At 36.0% G+C, this 25604-nt stretch overlaps 1 protein-coding gene across 11 annotated transcripts in view; it reads left to right on the top strand.

The window, feature by feature from the left end:
* VPS13B (vacuolar protein sorting 13 homolog B) overlaps window positions 1–25604 on the top strand; it is an 876251-nt gene that overhangs the window by 82604 nt on the left and 768043 nt on the right. For all 11 annotated transcript variants that reach the window (XR_005022793.2, XR_008996232.1, XR_008996233.1 and 8 more), the window contains exon 7: window positions 5735–5909. Coding sequence is in view for 8 of the 11 variants with exons in the window: in XM_036876002.2 (XP_036731897.2) it covers window positions 5735–5909 (175 nt within the window). In the remaining 3 variants the exon portion in view is untranslated. The remainder of the gene's footprint in view (window positions 1–5734; window positions 5910–25604) is intronic.

Raw genomic sequence — 25604 nt, 5'->3', positions numbered from 1 at the left:
GGAGCTGAACAGACAGCTCTCCAAATAATTAATTCAGATGGCCAACAGACACATGGAAAGATGCTTCACATCGCTAATCATCAGAGAAATGCAAATTAAAACCACAATGAGATATCACCTCACACCAGTAAGGATTGGCACCATCCAAAAGACAAACAAACAACAAATTTTGGCCAGGATGCGGAGAAAGGGGAACCCTCCTACACTGCTGGTGGGAATGTAAATTAGTTCAACCATTGTGGAAAGCAGTGGAGGTTCCTCAGAAAACTCAAAATAGAAATACCATTTGACCCAGGAATTCTTCTCCTAGGAATTTACCCTAAGAATGCAGCAGCCCTGTTTGAAAAAGACAGATGCACCCCTATGTTTATTGCAGCAGTATTTACAATAGCCAAGAAATGGAAGCAACCTAAGTGTCCATTGGTAGATGGGTGGATAAAGAAGATGTACATATAAACAAAAGAATATTATTCAGCCATAAGAAGAAAACAAATCCTACCATTTGCAACAACATTGATGGACCTAGAGGGTATTATGCTCAGTGAAATAATCCAAGCAGAGAAAGATAAGTATCAAGTGATTTCACTCATCAGTGGAGTATAAGAACAAAGAAAAAACTGAAGGAGCAAAATAGCAGTGGTCTCACAGAACCCAAGAATGGACTAAACAGTTACCAAAGGAAAAAGGACTGTGGAGAATTGGTGGGAAGGGAGGGAGAAGGGTTGGGTTGAAGGAAAGGGGACCTTATGATTAGCATGTGTATTGTGGTGGTGGGGCACAGGGAGGGCTGTACAGCACAGAGAAGACAAATAGTGATTCTGTAGCATCTTACTACGCTGATGGACAGTGAGTGTAATGGGGTATGTGGCGGTAACTTGCTGATGGGGGGAGTCTAGTAAACATAATGTCCCTCATGTAATTGTAGATTAATGATACCAAAAAATAAATTGGAGTCAACCCTCTCAAACCTTCTGTTGCTTTGTCAACTAAGTTTATGGATATTTCAAATTGCTCTCTATTCAGTAGTCTTGGCCATCTTTGTCAGGAGTAGATTCCATCTCAAGGGACCATTTTCTTTCTCATCTATAAGAAAGTATTCCTCATCTGTTCATGTTTTATCATGAGATTGCAGCAACTCAGTCACATGTTCAGGCTGCACTTCCAATTCTAGTTCTCTTGATATGTTTGCAGTTACTTAAGGGACAATAAGTGCAGTTTCTTTCTCTGGTAATAAAGTGTTGGCCAGAGCCCTCAGAGTCATCCATGACGGGTCAAATAGATTTCTTTCAAATTCCTGTTAATGTTGATATTTTGACCTCTTCCCATAAATCATGAATGTTCTTAATGGCACCTAGAATGGTGAATCCTTTCAGAAAAATTTTCAGTTTGTTTTGTCCACATCCATTAGAGGAATTACCTTCTGTTGCAGCTATAGCCTCAATTATAGAAAATATATTTATTCAATAGTAATACTTGAAAGTTGAAGTGACTTCTTGATCCATGGGCTGCAGAATGGATGTTGTATTAGCAGACCTGAAATAAAAAATCTCATACATCTCCATCAGAACTCCTGGTCAGCCAGGTGCATTGTCAAGTAGCAGTAATATTTTGAAAGGGATCTTTGCTCGTAAAGACTAGTAGGTCTAAACAGTGGGATTCAAATATTCAGTAAACCATGTTTTAACAGATTGCTGTCATTCAGGCTTTGTTGTTTCATTTATAGAGCATGGGCAGTGGAGATTGAGCATTATTCTTAAGGGCCCTAGGATTGCCAGAATATTCAGTCAGGATTGGCTTCAGCTTAAAGTTACCATCTGCATTAGCCCCTAACGAGAGAGTAAGCGTGCTCTGTGAAGCTTTGAAACCACGCATTGACTTCTCTTCTCTAGATGTGAAAGTCCTAGTGTGTCTTTTCCCAGTATAAAGCTCTGTCATATGCACTGATAGTCGGTTATTTAGTGTAGCTGTTAATGATCTTAGCTAGATTTTATTATTATCATTCATGCTTAGCTAGATCTTCTGGGTAACTTGCTGTAGCTTCTGCATCAGCACTTGCTGCTTCACCTTAGACTTGATGTTACGGAGATGACTTCTTTCCTTCAGCTTCATGAACCAACCTCTTCTAGCTTCCATCTTTCCTTCTGCAGCTTCCTCACTTCTTTTAGCTTTATAGAATTGAAGAGAGCTAGAGTCTTGCTCTGGAAGAGGCTTTGGCCTGAGGGGATGTTGTAAATGGTTTGATCTTCTATCCAAACCACTAAAACTTTCTCCATTTCTTTAGTAAGGCTGTTTTGCTTTGTTATCATTCATATATTCCCTGGAGTAGCAATTTTAATGTCCTCCAAGAACTTTTCCTTTGCATTCACAACTAGGCTAATTGGGGCAAGAGGCCTAGCTTTTGCCTATCTTGTCTTTTGACATACCTTCCTCATTAAGCTTAATCATTTCTAGCTTTTGATTTAAAGTGAGAGATGTGTGATTTTTCCTTTCATTTGAGTACTTATAGGGTGATTAATTGGCCTAATATCAATATTGTTGTGTCTTAGGAAAAAGGGAGTCCTAAGGAAAGGGAGAGAGATGGATGAAGAGCCATTCAGTGGAGTAGTCAGATCACACTCAAAACTTACCGATTAAATTTGCTGTCTTATATGGGCATGGTTCATGGAACCCCAAAACAATTACAATAGTAACATCAGAGTTCACTGTAAAAGTGTGTAATATTGCAGTTATTACCAAAATATGACAGAGACATGAAGTGAGGAAATGCTCTTGGAAAAATGGTGCCAATAAGCTTGCTTGATGCAGCATTGTCACAAACCTTCAATTGTAAAGAACACATTCTCTGTGAAATGCAGCAAAGTGAATCCTTATAAAACAAGATATGTTAGTATATTTTGAAAGTAAGTAATGGATACATGGTAAATATAAAATAATCTTACTGATCACAAGTACAAACTCAATTACACATTTTAGGGTGTGGCTAAGAGGAAGGTAAAAATAAATGAACTTGAAGAAACCTTAGTGTTAGCAAACGAGTAATTTTTTGTTCTTAAAATTGATTAGCCATGATATTTCATTGTAAAATCACCTTAATATAAATAAACTTGTTAACATAATGGTTTTTCACTCTTGATATCATCAAGTATAAGATACCCTTATGCTTAGCTGAAATAAAATTCTGAGTTCAGTTAATAGTATTGTGATGTAAGATTTACCATTTTGAGTTAGACCCATCATTCTTGCAACTCTTATCCTCGGAAATATGAAATAGACATGGTTAACCTTATTGATCACCTCAAAGAGGTGATTTCCCAAAATGTTTCAGCTACCCTAATTGTTTGTTTAAGCTTCTTACATATGTGTGTTTATGTGGCTTTTGAATCTATATTTTGGGCAGGCCTTTTATAATTTTCTATCTTTTGTGAAAAACTGTGTTTTAAAGATTTTGTTGTCTATAAGAAAAATACATCAAGTGGGTGTATTATTTAAGATCTTGCCCCATTTAAAAAAATTTACTTAAAAAAATATTTTAGAGTAGTGAAAGTCTGCACATAAATCTTTGACCATACGTCTGACAAATTCCTTAGGAAAGATTTCTGTAATTGCAAATATTTTATTAATGGGTTTAAAATTATTTAAGGCCTGTGATCAGTAATGCAAAATTGCTTCTGGAAATGTTTAGCCAGTGTATATGCTCATAAACATTAAGAAGAGTACCTTTATTACATTCTTGATATCCTTAAATGTGATCATGTTTAAAGTGTCCATCAATAGAGGAATGGATAAAGAAGATGTGGTACATATACACAATGGAATATTATTCAGCCATAAGAAGAAAACAAATCCTACCATTTGCAACAACATGGATGGAGCTAGAGGGCATTATGCTCAGTGAAATAAGCCAGGTGGAGAAAGACAAGTACCAAATGATTTCACTCATATGTGTCATATGTGGAGTATAAGAACAAAGAAAAACTGAAGGAACAAAACAGCAGCAGAATCACTGAACCCCAGAATGGACTAACAGTTACCAAAGGGAAAGGGGCTGGAGAGAATGGATGGGAAGGGAGGGATAAGGGCAGGGAAAAAGAAAGGGGGCATTACAATTAGCACGTATAATGTTGGTGGGGGGGCATGGGTGAGCTGTACAAAACAGAGAAGACAAGTAGTGATTCTACAGCATCTTACTACACTGATGGACAGTGTCTGTAATGGGGATTGTGGGGAGGACTTGGTGAAGGGGGGAGCCTAGTAAACATAATGTTCTGCATGTAAAAAAAAAACACAAGTTGACAAAATATATATTTTAGTTAACATTTATTTGATTATTAGTGAAATTAGGTTTTTGAAAATAACTTCACTGGCCCCATTCAGGTTCTTTGCCCATTTTTCTATTGTGGATTAATCTTATATATATGTATGTATAGTAAATCAGTATTTATGATACATATGTATTTATATGTATTATACTTTATAAGATATAAAATCTCATTTTAAAGATACTTATATATAAAATTGTTCACATGTGTGTGTGTATAAATGGTTGAGTCTTTGTCATTGGTTTTGCTGAGGCTGCTTATCACTGGTTGTATTGGTGCCATGTAATATTTAAAAGAATGTGACAGAGAAATCTGAGATTAAGAAGAGCTTGGTAGTCTTCCACTGTACATGCCTCCCTTCCTGTCCCCACTCATCCCATTTTCTTATCTCTGCATGGTCTATTCAGTATATGATTTTTAGGTCAGTTTTGGAAAAAACCTGTATTCATATTTAAATGTGGCATTTTATACCCTGCCATCCCACAATGCAATTTTTTTGCCTGCAAATTCAAGTTTTTGCAGCGTTAGTCCTAAAAGTATGATGATTACCATTATTTCTTTTTCATGTTTCATAGACACTCAAATGCTAGTTAGTCAAAATAAACCTCCAAGAGAGTTGACTTTATGACTTAATTGGTTTTATTCCATGTTTATGTAACAGCAGGAAGCCATTACACTGAGGTTGTGTTTATATTCCATTGATGTCTTTTTCTATAAGGAAAACTCTGATTGACTGCACTGTAGCCTATTTGCTAGCAATTAATCTTATTTTTTTTCTTATAGTTGATTCATGTAGTAAATTTTATGTCATATGTAAATCTCTTATTTAACATTTGTTTGAAATTTCCTGAACATATGTTTCACTTGGTTTTATATATTTGACAGTAAAAATTTTATTACGTCCATACTTCTATAGTTATATTGTTAGTAATTTTCCCACCTAACCTATGTTTTTAGGATCTGCATGTGTTCTTTTTTGGTTAATAAAGCTTGAAAGGGCAGTTGAACTTTTACTAAAATGACATTGTGAAATTTTTGTTTTTGATTGTGAGACACCTGTCTGTTTTCTTTTGGCGGTGGAGTCCTATCATATTAATGTTATAGAGTGGATATTTTGGTTACATAACCTCTCTGGAAAAGTTAAATGGAAATTTATTTGGCTATATCATTTCTATTTGCATTTATATAATTTGGCTTGATATAGTTTCTGTCTAAAATGTACTGGTCATCATAGCAAAATTTGTTTTCATTGTTAAGGTTTTAGAGTAAATTTATTTTGCCTTAAATATTAGAAATGTTCGGGCATCGCTATTTCTCTTATGGTATTTCATTTTAAGACTTCTGGTATTTCTCTGTGTTAAAAGATATTTTTTTGAACATGTTTTTGTTGTGATGTTTTTGTTTTCAACATACAGATTCATACATTAGTGGAGAGTTTGAAACTTTCTATCACAGATCAACAACTACCTATGTTTATCCGTATAATGCAACTTGGGATTGCTCTTTACTATGGAGAAATAGGCAATTTTAAAGATGGAGAAACAGAAGATCCTTTCTGTCACAATAAAGATATGTTAGGAAACATTACAGGTAAATATAACAAAAATACAACTTTATTATAGAACTATTCTTCTTACAAAGTGTTTTTGCCATTGTGAAACTTAAAAAAATAAAACATTAGGTTGAGTTTTGCAGTATTCTAATGTGGCTGTATTCTAAAATCATGGGATCATTGTATTTTGGTTGTTTGACACTACATTGATTTTTTAATTCTTTTCTACCTGCTGGATACAATTCTGATTTTCTTTTTTTGACCTGTTAAAAATAACCTTTGTATTTCTTATAGGTGTAGATATTCAGAATGTACATTATATAAAAGTTAAGATAGTTGCAACATCAAGATTTTGTAGTGTGATATAATGAGTTATAAGAAATGCATATTCGGTCGTTCATATGACCAGATATATATTTCCCAGATATATTTAGTCTTCATCCAGACTGAAAACACTGCAGTCTTAAAGGTGAAACAGGTGTTTTGTCATGTTAATGAGAGATTTTGGACCCCCACCCAAGGGCATGGGTTGGAGGCTGAATCAGCCAATGGCCAATAATTTAGTCAGTCATGACTGTGCAATGAAGCCCTCATAAAACCAATGAGAGTGGGTTCTCTTGGTCTCAGCTCTGCTTTGCCTGCTCTGCTCAGTTGGATCCTGCTTCTTGGTCAGAGAGCTTCTATGCTTGAGGAACCAGAACTCCTCCATGTACCATTGAGCCAGGCCCCCAAGCACCACAAAGATAGAAGCTCCTTTATTTGGGACCTTGCCCTATGTCTCTCTTCATCTGGCTGTTAACTTGTGTCCTTTATTAAACTGGTAAACCCCAAGTGTTTTCCTGAGTTCTGTGAGCTGTTCTAGCAAATTAATTGAACCTAATGGGGAGGTCGTGGGAACCTCTGTAGCTGGTAGGTCAGAAGCACATGTAACTGCCTGGGTCTTGCAACCTGTGTCTGGAATTGGGAGTGGAGGGCAGTACTGTAGGATGGAGCCTTTAACCTGGGAATCTGGTGCTGTCTCCAGGCAGATAGTGTCAGAATTGAGTTGAGTTCTCCAGCACCCTGCTGGTGTTGGAGAATTGCTTGATTTAAGTATGTGCCGGAAGAACTCCTCTCACATACTTACAACACATTGGAATCAGGTCCGGGTACCTGAATGAAGTAGCGCTATTACTGCTGTGTATAATATTGTTGCTGTTATACATATATGTAGGGAAAAAATACACCATGGCATTTGGTGTCAGAGATATGACACCTAGTAAACTCTGGTGTTGTTCATTTTTCTGCAGAGGCTCTCCGAGAGTTATTTCAACTAATTGTTGTATATATACTTGATGAATCCTTAATTATTTGTAATTATCATTAGCAACTTTAAATTTAATGAACTACATGGTTCATTGGAGGATATCTAGTTAATTAATTGGAACATTAATTAATGAAGTACATCTCATTGAAGGATACGTAATGGGTTAGCTTGCATTATTCAATTCATTATACTTTTAGTAAAGTCTATTATATATAAGACATTATTCATAATGTGGGAAAATACATAGATAAAATGATATGTTCTTCTCCCTTAAAATCTTAAGGTATACTGGAGTGGACATACATGTGAACAATTAGTTTAGTACGATGTGTGATAAAATGATAGGATGCTTGGTTAAATAGAGGTATGAATGAATGATCTGACGTAGAAAGATGATAAAAGAAATGATCGACTTTCACTTGGCATAGGGCCTGAGACTCAAGGAAAACTTGGGGAATATGATTAGTTTCTGTTGTTAGAGCATTTAGAAAAGGACATTTAAAAGTTAGGAACAAATAACTCATTAAAAAATGAACAAAATACCTGAGCAGACACTTATCCAAAAAAGATATGTGAATGGAAACAAGCACATTCATTCAAAGATGCTCAACATCATTAGTTACAAGGGGGGATACAAATCAAACCATAGTGAGATACCATTTCATAGCAAGTAGCATGGTTGTAATCAAAAGACTTAAAATAAGTATTGTCAAGGATGTGGAGAAATTCGAATTTTTTTGCTGGTGGGAATGTAAAAAAAACAATTTGGTTATTAGAAAAGTTGAACATAGACTTACCATATGACCTATCAATTCTGTTCCTGTGTATATATGCAAGAGAATTGATATGTCCACATAAAAACTTGTATGTAATGTTCATGGCAATATTATTTGTAATAAATGAAAAATGAAACAAATGTTTATCAGCTAATGAATTGATAAATAATAGTGGTATATCCAGACTTTGGAATATTATTCAGCCATGTAAAGGAATGAAATACTGATATATGCTATAACATAATGAACATAGAAAACATTATTTTAAGTGAAAGCAGCCTCCAGTAAAAAAAGAACACATTTTATGATACCACTTATATGGTAATAGGCATTTTCTGTAGAGGGTGAAAGTAGATTAGTAATCTGGGCCTAGGTAGATAAGGGATAGGGGAGTCACTGCTCACAGGTAGAGGCTTTTCTCTTGAAGCAAAGAAAATGTTCTAAAATTAGATAGGGATGCAGGTTGCACAACTTTGTGACTATACTAAAAACCACTGAATTGTACACTTTTAAAGGCCAAATTTGACAGTTTATTTAAAAAATCTTATTACTTAAAAAAAAATTAGGTGACTACATTAATACACATATGTGGGGATAAAACACCTTTATTTCATACTAGACAGTGAAAACCTGCTAGGTAATGAGTTCCTAGGAGCAATGTCTCACACTTAGAACAAAAACTAGCACATAGAACGTGTTCAACTCATTTTTTTCCAACATGCTATTATGACAAATTTCAAATATATACAAAAGTTGAAAGAGTATTATTCAGTAGAGACCACTATATGCATCTAGATTCTACAATTAATTGTTTTTACATTTGCTTTATCATATAGTTGTTCATCTAACTCCCCTCTTTCTTGATCAGTTCAACCAGTATTTCTGATGCCTTTCTAAGTTACAGGCTTTAGTACACTTTACCCCTAGTAAGCAGCATTAACTAGAGTTTATATTTATTTATCTTTTTTCTTTTTTTATTGAAGTATCATTGATACACAAACTTACATTAGTTTCACACATGCAACACAGTTCAACACTTACCCATATTAAATCCTCACCCTCACAAATGCAGTTGCTATCTGTCAACATAGGAAGCTGTTAGAGAATCATTGGCTATATTCCCGATATTATACTACTATCCCTGTGACCAACTTATGTTATGATTGAGAATTTTTGTGCCACTTCATCCCCCTTACCCTCTTCACCCACCCACTCCCAACCCCTTCTGTGTGGTAGCCACCATTAATTTCTCTGTGTTATGAGTATGCTGCAGTTTTGTTCATTTTGTTTTGCTTTGTTTTTATGCTTCAAAAATAAGTGAAATCATATGGTGTTTGTCTTTCCCTGCCTTCTTTCACTTACTATAATACCCTGTAGATCCATCCATGTTGTTGCAAATAGCAATATTTCTTTTTTTAATGGCTGAGTAATATTTCATTGTGTGTGTGTACCACATCTTGATCTACTGATGGACCCTTAGGTTGCTTCCATATCTTGGCTGTTGTAAATAATGAAGTGATAAACACAGGTGTGCATAATACTTTTTTTAATTAATTAATTAATTTTTATTTTTTTGAAGAACATTATGTTTACTAGGCTCTCCCCTACCACAAGTCCCCCCCACAAACCCCATTACAGTCACTGTCCATCAGCATAGTAAGATGTTGTAGAATCACTACTTGTCTTCTCTGTGTTGCAAAGCCCTCCCCTTTCCCCCACCCCCTACATTATACATGCAAATCATAATACCACCTTTCTTGTTCCCCGCCCTTATCCCTCCCTACCCTCCCATTCTCTCCAGTCTCTTTCTCTTTGGTAACTGTTAGTCCATTCTTGGGTTCTGTGATTCTGCTGCTGTTTTGTTCCTTCAGTTTTTCTTTTGTTCTTATACTCCACAGATGAGTGAAATCATTTGGTATTTGTCTTTCTCCGCTTGGCTTATTTCACTGAGCATAATACCCTCTAGCTCCATCCATGTTGCTGCAAATGGTAGGATTTGTTTTCTTCTTATGGCGGAGTAATATTCCATTGTGTATATGTACCACATCTTCTTTATCCATTCATCTACTGATGGACACTTAGTTTGCTTCCATTTCTTGGCTGTTGTAAATAGTGCTGCGATAAACATAGGAGTGCATCTGTCTTCTTTAAACTGGAGTGCTGCATTCTTAGGGTAAATTCCTAGAAGTGGAATTCCTGGGTCAAATGGTAAGTCTATTTTGAGCATTTTGAGGAACCTCCATATTGCTTTCCACAATGGTTGAACTAATTTACATTCCCACCAGCAGTGTAGGAGGGTTCCCTTTTCTCAGCAACCTCGCCAACATTTATTGTTGTTTGTCTTTTGGATGGTGGCCATCCTTACTGGTGTGAGGTGATATCTCATTGTGGTTTTAATTTGCATTGCTCTGATAACTAGCGATGTGGAGCATCTTTTCTTGTGTCTGTTGGCCATCTGAATTTCTTCTTTGGAAAAGTATCTGTTCAGCTCCTCTGCCCATTTTTTCATTGGATTATTTGCTTTTTGTTTGTTGAGAAGCGTGAGCTCTTTATATATTTTGGATGTCAAGCCTTTATCGGATCTGTCATTTACGAATATGTTCTCCCATACTGTAGGGTACCTTTTTGTTCTATTGATGGTGTCCTTTGCTGTACAGAAGCTTTTCAGCTTAATATAGTCCCACTTGTTCATTTTTGCTTTTGTTTTCCTTACCCGGGGAGATATATTCACGAAGAAGTCACTAATGTTCACATCCAAGATATTTTTGCCTATGTTTTTTTCTAAGAGTTTTGTGGTTTCATGACTTAAATTCAGGTCTTTGATCCATTTTGAATTTACTTTTGTGTATGGGGTTAGACAGTGATCCAGTTTCATTCTCTTACATGTAGCTGTCCAGTTTTGGCAGCACCATCTGTTGAAGAGACTGTCATTTCCCCATTGTATGTCCATGGCTCCTTTATCTAATATTAATTGACCATATATGTTTGGATTAATGTCTGGAGTCTCTAATCTGTTCCGCTGGACTGTGGCTCTGTTCTTGTGCCAGTACCAAACTGTCTTGATTACTATGGCTTTGTAGTAGAGCTTGAAGTTGGGGAGTGAGATCCCCGCCACTTTATTCTTCTTTCTCAGGATTGCTTTGGCTATTCGGGGTCTTTGGTGTTTCCATATGAATTTTTGAACTATTTTTTCCAGTTCGTTGAAGAATGTTGTTGGTAATTTGATAGGGATTGCATCAAATCTGTATATTGCTTTGGGCAGGTTGGCCATTTTGACGATATTAATTCTTCCTAGCCAAGAGCATGGGATGAGTTTCCATTTGTTAGTGTCCTCTTTAACTTCTCTTAAGAGTGTCTTATAGTTTTCAGGTATAGGTCTTTCACTTCTTTGGTTAGGTTTATTCCTAGGTATTTTGTTCTTTTTGATGCAATTGTGAATGGAATTGTTTTCCTGATTTCTCTTTCTGTTGGCTCATTGTTAGTGTATAGGAAAGCCACAGATTTCTGTGTGCTAATTTTGTATCCTGAAACTTTGCTGTATTCTGAGATCAGTTCTAGTAGTTTTGGGGTGGAGTCTTTAGAGTTTTTTATGTACAATATCATGTCATCTGCAAATAGTGACAGTTTAACTTCTTGTTTACCAATCTGGATTCCTTGTATTTCTTTGTTTTGTCTAATTGCCGTGGCTAGGACCTCCAGTTCTATGTTAAATAACAGTGGGGAGAGTGGGCATCCCTGTCTTGTTCCCGATCTCAGAGGAAAAGCTTTCAGCTTCTCGCTGTTAAGTATGATGTTGGCTGTGGGCTTATCATATATGGCCTTTATTATGTTGAGGTACTTGCCCTCTATACCCATTTTGTTGAGAGTTTTTATTATGAATGGATGTTGAATTTTGTTGAATGCTTTTTCAGCATCTATGGAGATGATCATGTGGTTTTTGTCCTTCTTTTTGTTGATGTGGTGGATAATGTTGATGGATTTTCGAATGTTGTACCATCCTTGCATCCCTGGGATGAATCCCAGTTGGTAGTGGTGTATGATCCTTTTGATATATTTTTGAATTTGGTTTGCTAATATTTTATTGAGTATTTTTGCATGTACGTTCATCAGGGATATTGGTCTGTAATTTTCTATTTTGGTGGGGTCTTTGCCTGGTTTTGGTATTAGGGTGATGTTGGCTTCATAGAATGAGTTCGGGAGTGTTCCCTCCTCTTCTATTTTTTGGAACTTTAAGGAGAATGGGTATTATATCTTCTCTGTATGTCTGATAAATATCCGAGGTAAATCCATCTGGCCCAGGGGTTTTTTTCTTGGGTAGTTTTTTGATTGCCACTTCAATTTCTTTACTGGTAATTGGTTTGTTTAGATTTTGTGTTTCTTCCTTGGTCAGTCTTGGAAGGTTGTATTTTTCTAGGAAGTTGTCCATTTCTTCTAGGTTTTCCAGCTTCTTAGCATATAGGTTTTCATAGTAGTCTTTAATAATTCTTTGTATTTCTGTTGGGTCCGTCGTGATGTTTCCTCTCTTGTTTCTGATTCTGTTGATGTGTGTTGATTCTCTTTTTCTCTTAATAAGTCTGGCTAGAGGCTTATCTATTTTGTTTATTTTCTCAAAGTACCAGCTCTTGGTTTCATTGATTTTTTTCTATTGTTTTATTCTTCTCAATTTTGTTTATTTCTTCTCTGATCTTTATTATGTCCCTCCTTCTGCTGACTTTAGGCCTCATTAGTTCTTCTTTTTCCAGTTTTGATAATTGTGACATTAGACTATTCATTTGGGTTTGTTCTTCCTTCTTTAAATATGCCTGGATTGCTACATACTTTCCTCTTAAGACTGCTTTTGCTGCGTCCCACAGGAGTTGGGGCTTTGTGTTGTTGTTGTCATTTATTTCCATATATTGCTGGATGTCCATTTTATTTGGTCGTTGATCCATTGACTATTTAGAAGCGTGTTGTTAAGCCTCCATGTGTTTGTGAGCCTTTTTGCTTTCTTGGTACAATTTATTTCTAGTTTTATACCTTTGTGGTCTGAAAAGTTGTTTGGTAGGATTTCAGTCTTTTGGAATTTACTGAGGCTCTTTTTGTGGCCTAGTATGTGGTCTATTCTGGAGAATGTTCCATATGCACTTGAGAAGAATGTGTATCCTGTTGCTTTTGGGTGTAGAGTTCTATAGATGTCTATTAGGTCCATCTGTTCTAGTGTGTTGTTCAGTGCCTCTGTGTCCTTATGTATTTTCTGTCTGGTGGATCTGTCCTTTGGAGTGCATGGTGTGTTGAAGTCTCCTAAAATGAATGCATTGCAGTCTATTTCCTCCTTTAGTTCTGTTAGTATTTGTTTCACCTATGCTGGTGCTCCTGTGTTGGGTGCATATATATTTATAATGGGTACGTCGTCTTGTTGGACTGAGCCCTTTATCATTATGTAATGTCCTTTATCTCTTGTTACTTTCTTTGTTTCGAAGTCTAATTTGTCTGATACTAGTACTGCAACACCTGCTTTTTTCTCCCTATTGTTTGCATGAAATAACTTTTTCCATCCCTTGACTTTTAGTCTGTGCATGTCTTTGGGTTTGAGGTGAGTCTCTTGTAAGCAGCATATAGATGGGTCTTGTTTTCTTATCCATTCAGTGTCTCTGTGTCTTTTGTTTGGTGCATTCAGTCCATTTACAATTAAGGTGATTATCGATGGGTATGTACTTATTGCTATTTCAGACTTTAGATTCGTGGTTACCAAAGGTTCCAGGTTACTTTCCTTACTATCTAAGAGTCTAACTTAACTCACTTAGTATGCTGTTACAAACACAATCTAAAGGTTCTTTTCTATTTGTCCTTCTTTTTCCTCCTCCTTCATTCTTTATATATTAGTTATCAGATTCTATACTTTTTCTCTATCCCTTGATTGGCTTTGGGGATAGTCAATTTAATTTTGCATTTTCCTCGCTATCAGCTGCTCCACCCTCCCTACCATGGTTTTACTACCTCTGGTGACAGCTATCCAACCCTAAGAACATTTCCATCTGTAGCAGTCCCTCCAAAACAGACTGCAGAGATGGTTTGTGAGAGGTAAACTCTCTCAGCTTTTGCTTATCTGGAAATTGTTTAATCCCTTCTTCAATTTTAAATGTTAATCTCGCCAGATAAAGTAATCTTGGTTCCAGGCCCTTCTGCTTCATGGCATTAAATACATCATGCCACTCCCTTCTGGCCTGTAAGGTTTCTGCTGAGATGTTTGTTGTTAGTCTGATGGGCTTTCCTTTGTATGTGATCTTATTTCTGCCTCTGGCTGCTTTTAACCCTCTGTCCTTATCCTTGATCTTTCCCATTTTAATTACTATGTGTCTTGTTGTTGTCTTCCTTGGGTCCCTTGTGTAGGGGGATCTGTGGCTCTCCATGGCCTGAGAGACTATCTCCTTCCCCAGATTGGGGAAGTTTTCAGCAACTACCTCCTCAAAGACACTTTCTATCCCTTTTTCTCTCTCTTCTTCTTCTGGTATCCCTATAATGCGAATATTGTTCCGCTTGGATTCGTTGTACAGTTCTCTCAATATTCTTTCATTTTTAGAGATCCTTTTTTCTCTCTGTGCCTCAGCTTCTTTGTATTCCTCTTCTCTAGTTTCTATTTCATTTATTGTCTCCTCCACCATATCCAACCTGCTTTTAATACCCTCCATTGCGTTATTTAACGATTAGATCTCTGACCTGAATTCATTTCTGAGTTCTTGGATGTCTTTCTGTACCTCCATTAGGATGTTAATTATTTTTATTTTGAACTTCCTTTCAGGAAGAGTCACGACGTCCATATCATTTATATCTTTCTCGGGAGTTGTATTAACAATTTTACTCTGGACAAGGTTCCTTTGGCGTTTCATGTTTGTATATGGCACCCTCTAGTGTCCAGAAGCTGTATTCTGGAGCTTCTCAGCCCCTGAAGCAATGTCAGTTTTCGCAGGGGAGCGGTACTAGGGGTAGGAAAGAGCTGTTCCCCGCCTCCTGGCTCCTGTGCCTGTCTCCACTGCCTGAGCAGTGTCCCAGTATAAGTTTTTGTCCCAGAGCAGCCAGATATGGATACCTGCATTCCAGAAGCAGCCGAAATCTCAGTCTCCCCAAGATCTCAGTATTAACTGTATTAACTTTCCAACCCGGTAGTCATGCGAGACTCATGAGAGCACCATGAAATGTAGGTTTGTGCTCCCAGTGCAGATCTCTGGAGCTAGGTATTCAGCAGTCCCAAGCCTTCCACTCCCTCCCTGCTCCATTTTTCTTCCCCCCGTCAGTGAGCTGGGGTGAGGGAGGGCCTCAGGTCCGGCAGAGCCACAGCTCTGGTACGTTACCCCGTTCACTGAGGTCTGGTCTTTTCTTCACGTGTGTGCAGTCTGACATGTCCTCTTTCCTGTTGCTCTCTCAGGATTAGTTGCGCCAATTAAATTTTCTAATTGTATGCAGTTTGAGTAGGAAGCCTCTGTCTCTCCTCTCATGCCACCATCTTTTCCATAATACTTTTTGAATCAGGGATTTTGCTTTCTTTGGGTAAATTTGTAGAAGTGGAATTACTGAATTGAATGGTATTTCTATGTTTAGTTTTTTTGAGTTTCTGCTTTCAACACTGGCTGCACCAATTTACTGTACCACTAGCAGTGTAGTAGGGTTTCCTTGATTACAGGTCTTTCACCTCCTTGGTTAGTTTTAGTCCTAGGTATTTTATTCTTTTTGATGCAATTATAAATGGAATTGTTTTCCTGATTTCTCTTTCAGCTAATTTGTTATTAGTATATAGAAATGCAACAGATTACTGTGCATTAATTTTGTGTCCTGCAACTTTGCTGCATCCTGTAAATTAATTCTAATAGTGTTTTGATTTCATCTTTAGGGTTTTCTATGTATAACATCATGTCATCTGCAAATAGTGGCAGTTTAAGTTCTTCATTACTGATTTGGATGCCTTTTATCTCTTTGTGTTGTCTGATTGCTGTGGCTAGGACCTGCAGTACTATGTTGAATAAAAGCAGGAAGGGTGGGCGTCATTGTCTAATTTCCTTAACTTAGAGGAAAAGCTTTCAGTTTTTCGCTGTTAAGTATGATGTTAGCTGTGAGTTTGTCATATATGTCCTTTATTATATTGAGGTATATACTCTCTATGTCCATTTTGTTGGGAGTTTTTATCATGAATGGGTGTTGAATTTTGTAAAATGCTTTTGAGCATCTGTTGAGATGATCAAGTGGTTTTTATCCTTCTTTCTGTTAATTTGGTGTATGATATTGATTGATTTATGAATATTATACCATCCTTGCATCCCTTACTCCCACTTGGAAGAATAAATCCAACTTGGTCATCATGCATTATCCTCTTGATGTATTTTTTGTTTTGTTTTGCCGATTTTTTGATGATTTTTGAATCTTTGTTTATCAGGGATATTGGTCTATAATTTTCTGTTTTTTATAGTGTTTCTGTCTTGTGATGTATTCAAATGATGCTGGCTTCATAGAATGACTTTGGAAGTATTCTGTCCTCTTCTACTTTTTGGAATGCTTTGAGAAGAATGTGTATTAACTATTTTTTAAATATTTGGTAGAATTGAGTGTTTGTCTGTTTTCTTATTTTCTCAAAGAACCAACCATTGGTTTTGTTGATTTTTTTCTATTGTTTTATTCTTCTCTATTTTATTTATTTCTGCTCTGCTCTTTATTATGTCCCTCCTACTAATTTTGGTTTTCATTTTTTCTAGTTTCTGTGAATTTCGACTCTCTATTTGGGATTGTTCTTGTTTCTTGAGGTAGGCATGTGTTGTTATGTATACTCCCATCTTAGAACCACTTTTGCAGCACCCCACAAATTTTGAACTGTTGAATTTTTGTTTTCCTTTGTCTCCATGTACTGCTTCATTTCTCTTTTAATTTTTTCATTAATCCATTGATTATTTAGAAGCGTGTTGTTTAGTCTCATGTTTTTGTAGGCTTTTTTGTTTTTTTTTTTCAGGTAATTTACTTCTAATTTCATATCATCTTGGTCTGAGAAGTTGCATGATACAATTTCAGTCTTTCTCAATTTATTGAGGCTCTTTTTGTGGCTTTGTATGTGACCCATTCTCGAGAATGGTCAATGTACTCTTGAGAAAAATGTGCATACTGCTGGTTTTGGGTAGAGTGTTCTGTAATCTGTTAAGTCCATCTGATCTAATGTGCTGTTCAGTGCCTCTGTTTCCTTATTTATCTTTTGTCTGACTGATCTGTCTATAGTGTCTTTTGACATGAGTGGTGTGCAAAAGTCTCCTAAAATGAATGAGCCATAATCTGTTTCCTTCTTTAATTCTGTTAGTATTAGTTTAACATATTTAGGTGCTCCTATGTTGGCTGCATAGATATTTATAATGGTTATATCCTCTTGTTGGTTTGATCCCTTTATCATTATATAGTGTCCTTCTTTGTCTCTTGTTCCTTTCTTTGTTTTGAAGTCTGTTTTGTCTGATATAAGGACTGTTACTCCTGCTTTCATCTCCCTGTGATTTGCGTGAAATGTCTTTTTCCATCCCTTCACTTTTAGTCTGTTTATGTCTTTGGGTCTGAAATTAGTCTCTTGTAGGCAGCATATAGATGGTTCTTTCTTCTTTATCCATCCTGCCACCCTATAATTTTTTATTGCTGCCTTCAGTCCATTTACATTTAAGATAATTAGTGATAGGTATGTATTTACTGCCATTTTATGAATTGTTTTCTGGTTATTTTTATAGTTTCTCTCTGTTCCTTTCTTCCTGTCTTACACTCTTCTCTTGTTATTTGATGGTTTTATTTATAGTGTTGTGATTGATTTCTCTTTTAAAATTTTTTGTGTATCTATTATAGGCTTTAGGTTTGTGGTTACCATAAAGTTCAAGGATAGTTTCCTAACTATATAACAGTCTATATTAAGTTGCTGATGTGTTTCAAACAACCTGAAAGTATTTCTTTATTTTCTTTTTCCTCCACACTATATGTATTGGGAATCATAATCTGCACTTTTTGTATGTCCCTTGCCTGATTTTGTTTATAATGAGTTTTAGTATTAATTTCATACTTGCTTGGTAAGTAATTGGTCTACTATCCTTACTGTGGGTTTATTTTCATTGGTAAACTATTTAGGTTTAATAATGTTTCCATCTACGTTAAGTCCCTTTAACGTATCCTATTATGCTGGTTATAGTGGTTATAAATTCCTTCAGCCTTCATTTATCTGGAAAATGTTTTATCCTTTAATTTGAATGATAATCTTGCTGGGTAGATTCTTGATGGATGCTCCTTCTGTTTCAATACATTAACTATTTCATTCCATTCCCTTGTGGCCTGTACAGTTTCTGCTGAGAAGTCTGCTGGTAGCCTGTTGGGGTTTCCCTTATAATTAATCTTTTTTTACTTCTCTCTGGCTGTTTTCAATACTCTCTCCTTATCCTAATTTTTCTCATTTTAATTTATATGTCTTGGTGTTGACTTTCTTGGGTTCTTTTTGTTAGATGTGCTCTGTGCTTCCATGCCTTGGCTATCTGTTTCCTTCCCCTGATTGGGAAAATTTTCAACAATTATTTCCTCAAAGAGACTTTTTATTCCTTTTTCTCCCTCTCCTCCTTCTGATAACCCTATTATGTGAATATTGTTTCATTAGGATTTGTTGCACAGGTCTGTTATCATGCTTCATTCCTAGAGGTTCTTTTTTTTTCTCAGCTTCGTTGTGTCACTGTTTTCTAATTTCCACCTCATTGATTATCTCCTCTTCTTGAAGCAATCTATTATTCATTCTCTCCACTGTAAATTTCATTTCAGTTATTTTATTCTTAAAGTCTGAGTGACTCTTTTTCTGTGTTTCTCTTTTTTGCCATCCTCCCTGAGATCTTCAAAACTTTTCTGCAGATCAGTGAGCATATTTATGACTTTTACTTTGAAATCCTTACCAAGAAGATTGGTAATCTTTGTTTCATTTAGCTGTCTTTTTGGTGTCTCATCTTGTAGTTTTGTTTGGAACATACTTCTTTGTCTTCTCATTTAGTCAGGGGTTCTGTGTTTCTTCCTTCTTGTTGGATGTATCTGCTCTGCTTCCTTGTGTAGACAGTAATGGTTTTTATGAAGAAGGCATCCTGTGGTGATCAGAAACTCATAACTTCTTAGTGTTCAGTATCTGGTTCTCCTTTGTGGTAGAGCCCCAGTTTCTGTTGGTAGGCAGTGGGTGGGGTCACCTTTCAGTGTGTCTGCTGGCAGTGGTCTGTCTCCCTCACCTTTGGTGGCATTTTGCCTCAGCAGACCCTTTGTGATAAGAGCAGTGACTTCTGCTGGGATCCTTGTGTTTGGGGCCACCCTCTGCCTGCCTTGCTGTCATGGTGGTTCTGCTGGGCCAATGGGGTGGGCAGGTTGGGCTCTGACGCAGGTCACTAGGTGGGGAGTTGGGTGACTTCAGGGCATCCAGGAGCTTGGTGGCAGCAAGCTGTGTGGATGCATGGCACCAGCGAGTCCCGGAGCTTATGTTTATTAATGTTTTTTTTGTTGTGTTTTTGAAGGTTATATTTACAATGTGAAATGTCATACATTTTTACTATCCACGTTTTGAGAAATGTGTGCACCTATGTAATACAAAACACTCATCAAGATATAGATCATTACGTCTCAGAATGTTTTCTCATGCCCCTCTCCAGTCATTCCCACCCTCCATCCCTACTCTGCAGAAAACGGTTTTGAATTTCAAAAATGCATTGATTTGTTTTGCTGGTTCTAGAATTTCATATAAATGAACTCATATGCAGTATGTACTCTTGTGAAAGTATTCTTTCAATAGTGTAATAATCCACATTAAGAAAATGCTGTTTTTTACTTATAATTTTTTTAACTTGTGTTTGAGACTGTTTTTTTAGAGCAGTTTTAGGTTCAAAGCAACATTGAAGGGTAAATACAGGGATTTCCCTTATACCCCATGCTGTCACACATTTATTCATTGTATGAATATACCATATGATTGTACCAGAGTTTACTTAGCATTCTCCTGTTGATGGATGCCTCAGCAGTTTCCCATTTTGGCTATTATAAATAAAGGTATCCTGGATATTTTTCTACAGGTTTCTTGTGGACATGTGCTATTCTTTTTCTTGGGTGAAAAGCAAAGAGTAGAATTGCATGTTTAGTTTCTCTTACCCACTTTTTTCAGAAGTGGTGTGCCATTTTGTTCCCATCAGCATTATATGAGAGTTCTAATTTCTCCATATCCTTGTCAACATTGGGTGTTACCAGTTTTTTCTTTTTTAAGTTTGACATTCTGATGGATCTGTTGTTGTATCTCCTTGTAGTTTTAATTTGCATTCCCCTGATAAGCAATTATTTTGAACTTTTTCATGTGGTTATTGACACTGATACCTTTTTGAAGAGTATGTTAAATATTTGTCTTTTTTTAAACCTTTTTTATGTTTTATTACTGATTTGTAATTCTTTATTCTGAATTGAAGTCCTTTGTCATATATATATTTTGGGAATATTTTTTTGCTGGTCTTCTACTTTCCTAATTCATTTTTTTAAATTTAGGCATCATTGACATACACTCTTATGAAGGTTTCACAGGAAAAAAAATGTGGTTCTTATATTTACCCTTATTATCAAGTCCCTCCCCATACCCTATTGCAGTCACTGTCCATCAGTGTAATAAGATGTCACAGAGTCCCTATTTGTCTTCTCTGAGCTACACTGTCTTCCCCGTGACCCCCCCCCACACCATGTGCACCAATCATGATACACCACAATCCCCTTCTCCCTCCCTCCCCACCTGCCCTCCCACACCCCTTCCCTTTCGTAACCGCTAGTCCTTTCTTGGAGTCTGTAAGTCTGCTGCTATTTTGTTCCTTCAGTTTTGCTTCATTGTTATACTCCACAAATGAGGGAAATCATTTGGTACTTGTCTTTCTCTGCCTGACTAACTTCACTGAGCATAATATCCTCTAGCTCGGTGCATGTTGTTACAAATGGTAAGATTTGTTTTCTTCTTATGGCTGAATAGTATTCCACTGTGTAAATGTACCACTTCTTCTTTATCCATTCATCTATTGATGGACACTTAGGTTGCTTCCATTTCTTGGCTATTGTAAATAGTGCTGCAATAAACATAGGGTGCATATGTCTTTTTGAATCTGGGATCCTGTATTCTTAGGGTAAATTCCTAGGAGTGGAATTCCTGGGTCAAATGGTATTTGTATTTTTAGTTTTTTGAGAAACCTCCATATTGCTTTCCACAATGGTTGAACTAATTTACATTCCCACCAGCAGTGTAGGAGGGTTCCCCTTTCTCTGCATCCTCGCCAGAATGTTTCTTGTCTTTTGTATGTTGGCCATCCTAACTGGTGTGAGGTGATACCTTGCTGTGGTTTTAATTTGTATTTCCCTGATAATTAGCAATGTGGAGCATCTTTTCATGTGCCTATCGGCCATCTGAATTTTTTCTTTGAAGAATTGTCTGTTCATATCCTCCACCCATTTTTTAATAGGGTTATTTGTTTTTTGGGTGTTAAGGCATGTGAGTTCTTTATATATTTTGGATGTTAACCCCTTGTAAGATATGTCATTTATGAATGTATTCTCCCATACTGTTGGATGCCTTTTTGTTCTGCTGATGGTGTCCTTTGCTGGTGAAACTTTTTAGCAGGATATAGTCCCATTTGTTTTTTTTTTTTTTATTTTGTTTCCCTTGCCTGAGGAGATGCGTTGAGGAAAAAGTTGCTCATGAGGAGATTTTTGCCTATATTTTCTTCTAAGAGTTTTATGGTTTCATGACTTATATTCAGGTATTTGATCAATTTTGAGTTTACTTTTGTTTATGGGGTTAGACAATAATCCAGTTTCATTCTCTTGCATGTAGCTGTCCAGTTTTGCCAACACTAGCTGTTGAAGAGGCTGTCATTTGCCCATTGTATATCCATGGCTCCTTAATCATATATTAATTAACCATATATGCTTGGGTTTATGTCTGGGCTCTGTAGTCTGTTCCATTGGTCTGTGGGTCTATTCTTGTGCCTGTACCAAATTGTCTTGATTACTGTGGCTTTGTAGTAGAACTTGAAGTCAGGGAGCTTTCCTAATTCATTTTTAATCAGTGTCTCTTGAGCAGAGTTTAAATCTTGATAAAATGTAAATTTCAAATTTGCTGTAATAACTGTTATGTTCTGTTGTCTAAGAAGGTGACTAGGTTTTTCTTGTAAGTTCAAAAAAGGGATAAAACAACTCCATTATTTGCTTCTAGAGTTGTCTAAATTCTTTTTTGATTTGTTCAAAGCAGTTATCCTTAATATCCTTTTATCATGTGTGGTGTGAATTCCCTTGGTACTGTGGTAAAGCCTGTGAATTTCTCTTTAGAAGATTTTAAGCATCTTCATATACCTTACTGTTATTTCTTCATGTTACTTGTGCTTGGAATACATTAATGTTTTAAGGTCTGAGGTTTTATAGTTTTCATATATATATATATATATATATATATACATACATACACACACACAGACACACACACACACATAGAAAAATTTTGGCATTATTTCTTCAAAGTTTTTTTCAGTTCCCCTCTTCTCTGGGGACTTCAATTACATGACATTAGGCTGCTTGAAATTCAGTAGAGTTCTCTCATGCTCTGTTCATTTTTTTTCTTCATTTTTCCTTCTATTTTCTGTGTTTCATTTTTGTTGTTTCTATTTCTGTTCAAGTTCTCTCATCTTCTGTATGTAATCTATATTCCCATTTCATTTATATTTCATTATAGATACTGTTTTCATCTATAGAAGTTCAATTTGTATTTAAAAAAATATTTTGTATCTTGTTTATGGTTTTTTTGAATTTTGTATTTTACTTATATAGCTGTTTTAATATCCTTGTTTACTAATACTGTGAATTGTGTCATTCCTAGGTCTTTTTCTGACTGACTTTTTTCCTCATTGTATGTTATATAGATGATCCTTGGAGAGCATGGGAGTTGGGGAACTGACGCCCCACACAGTTGAAAATCCATGTATAACTCTTTAACTCCTCAAAAACTTAAAATACTAATAAAGCCTACCCTTGACAGTCGGAAGGCTGATTACATATCACATAAACAGTGAACACATAGTTCATATGTTATATATGTTACATAGTGTATTATTACAGTAAGGTAACCTAAAGAAAATAAAACACTTTCCAAATTGTTGGAAATCTCCAAATACTTTTCCATTGTATTTATTGAGAAAAACTGCATGAAAGTGGACCAGCACAATTCAAACTTGTGTTGTTCATAGGTCATCTGTATTTCCTGTTTCTTTGCATGTCTGATATTTTTAATTGGGTGCCAGATACTGTGATTTTTGTCTTGTTGGGTGGTGAATATTTTTGTATTTTTAAGTAACAGTTCAGTTACTTGGAAACAATTTAATTCACTTCTGTTGCTTTAAAGGTTTTTTTAGATGGGATCAGAGCAGCCAGTAGCTTACACCCAGTTTTGTTTCAGTACCTAGATGATTATACTTTTGAGTACTTTGCCTGATACTTTGTGAATTAAAGGTTTTTCTTTCTTGCTGAAGGGAACACAAACTATTCCCAATTCTGTATTAAGTCTTGGGGATTGTTTTCTTTGCTTCATTCTGGGTGTTCTTTTCATAGCTTCTGTCGTTTCCTTACGTGAAACTGATTATACTCAACTGAGGACTGGAATGGGACCCTCTGAAGATCTCTGGACCTCTTTTTGAGCAGGTCTTTCTTGTTTGTACTCTGCCTTGTAAACTTTAGCCACTTTAGTCTCTGTGGACTCACTCCTTTGTCTTCTCATCTAAGGAGACTTCCTTAAATGAGTTCTGCTTGGATTCCCTCTTCTTTGGCCATGGATTTTCTGGCAGGTAGCTGGGGCAATCTGAGGGCTCATTTCTCTTATTTCCTATTTCTCACTGGCCTTTGACTGCCTGATACCCAGTGTCTGAAAATCATTATTTCATATACTTTATCTTCTTTGTGTTTTTCTGTGTGCTTCTATGTTAACATTAAATAACCAAACATAGTAGGAAGTCTAATAGCTATCATAGTTTTAAGCTAGTAATGTGTATAAATGACATTTTGAGTTAGCTTCACAACTGATATATCTGTGATTTCTATGGTTTTAGCATTGAGGGTACTGCTGATATAACTGTGATTTCTTACCTAGGTTCATAATTAGAAGAGTGCTTCATTTTAGTTAAATACTTAATATATATTTCCCACTGAAATTCATGGAGCTCCTGAATTTTGTCAGATGGCCCACGTTAAGGTGCACTGTTCCAAAGGAAAAGAGTGTTTTAGAAAAATCTGACCTGAGATCAAGGTGATGGGGAGATGCTCTTTTCTTTTCCAGCCCTAATTTTTTATTATACAAAGCAGTCAGCAAAGATTTGAAAACTTAAAAGCATCTTTTATAAAAATTCCTTTTAATTTTAATAGTAAATATAAATTATAGTGACTCTCTTAGTGGTTCTTCCTTTTGTTTCAAAAGATCAAGCAATGGATACTCCTTTTGTTTTAATGGTTTAGGCAAGAATGGTCCAGAATCCAGCTCTGTGGGTCTAACCTGTCACAGGGTTGAGGTTACCTGACTCTGTTTTATAACCAAGATGATATTCAGTGATGATGACCATTTTGATATCTCACTAGGTACAGTGGTTAACAGGCTTTACTTATTCCCGATTAGAAAGTTACATAATGTTTATGGTTAAATAGCAAGATAGAAAGATTATGCAAAACATTTTCTGGGTTTATAACTTTCATAATTCATTTTGAAGTAAAATGGCTAAGGTCTCTTGCCACTATATTTCAGGCACTCTAGTTACTACTTACCAAGTATTTTCCTTCCCAACTGAAAGAGGATAAATGGCCATGTGTGATAACCTTTATGTGTAGGATGTTCCAAGAGTCTCCTGTCATAAGGATTAAGGAAGTTAGGAAGTTTTTCTAGCCAGATAACCTTTAAGTGGAACTGAATGTGGATATTTAACAGAGTATGTATATTATTGATTTATCCCTGAATGTTAGATATGCTTGAATCTGCTGGAGAGTGTTTATACCATTAATATTTTTCTTTTAAATATATATATTTTTAATTCCATGATATACCTCTTTTGTTTGTATTGTTAGAATAATATTAAGGGACTTTGATGGCATATATCTTTACAAAGATGGAATAAGTTAGAGTGGTTAGAATTTAAATCCTTAATCTTCCAGTTTCTAATCAAGGAAAAGTTCTTTGCTGTAATTTTTTCATGTGTAGAATAGGGAAGAAACTAATTTCTGTTACCCACTAGTAAGAATCACCAACACTGTTTTTCTTAACTACATATAAGAATAATTTCATTATAGGTTTTACTTCATCCTTAGGGATAATTCATTTTCTGGGGAATACATTTTGCCTGGGAGCACTTGCCATTCTCTTTGTATACTGGGTGTGTTAGGAAATCAAGAGCTTCTCTTGGATCTTTCTGATGATTATGTTTCTGAGAAAAGCCAGTTTTCAACACTTTTAGCCTTATTTTTGGGAGGTAAGTTTTTGTTGTTTTTAAATTAATGAGTGAAACACTAAAGAAGGAATTTATTCTTTGTATTTATCAAGTGTACTTGAAATTGTGATACAGTACTCTCCACATAATGTGGACTCTGAAAAGAGGTAGGTACAGTAC

This window comes from Manis pentadactyla, chromosome 3 (genome assembly GCF_030020395.1).
Source record: "Manis pentadactyla isolate mManPen7 chromosome 3, mManPen7.hap1, whole genome shotgun sequence".
In the NCBI taxonomy this organism is placed as follows: domain Eukaryota; kingdom Metazoa; phylum Chordata; class Mammalia; order Pholidota; family Manidae; genus Manis; species Manis pentadactyla.
This window is presented reverse-complemented; position numbering and strand designations above follow the sequence as displayed.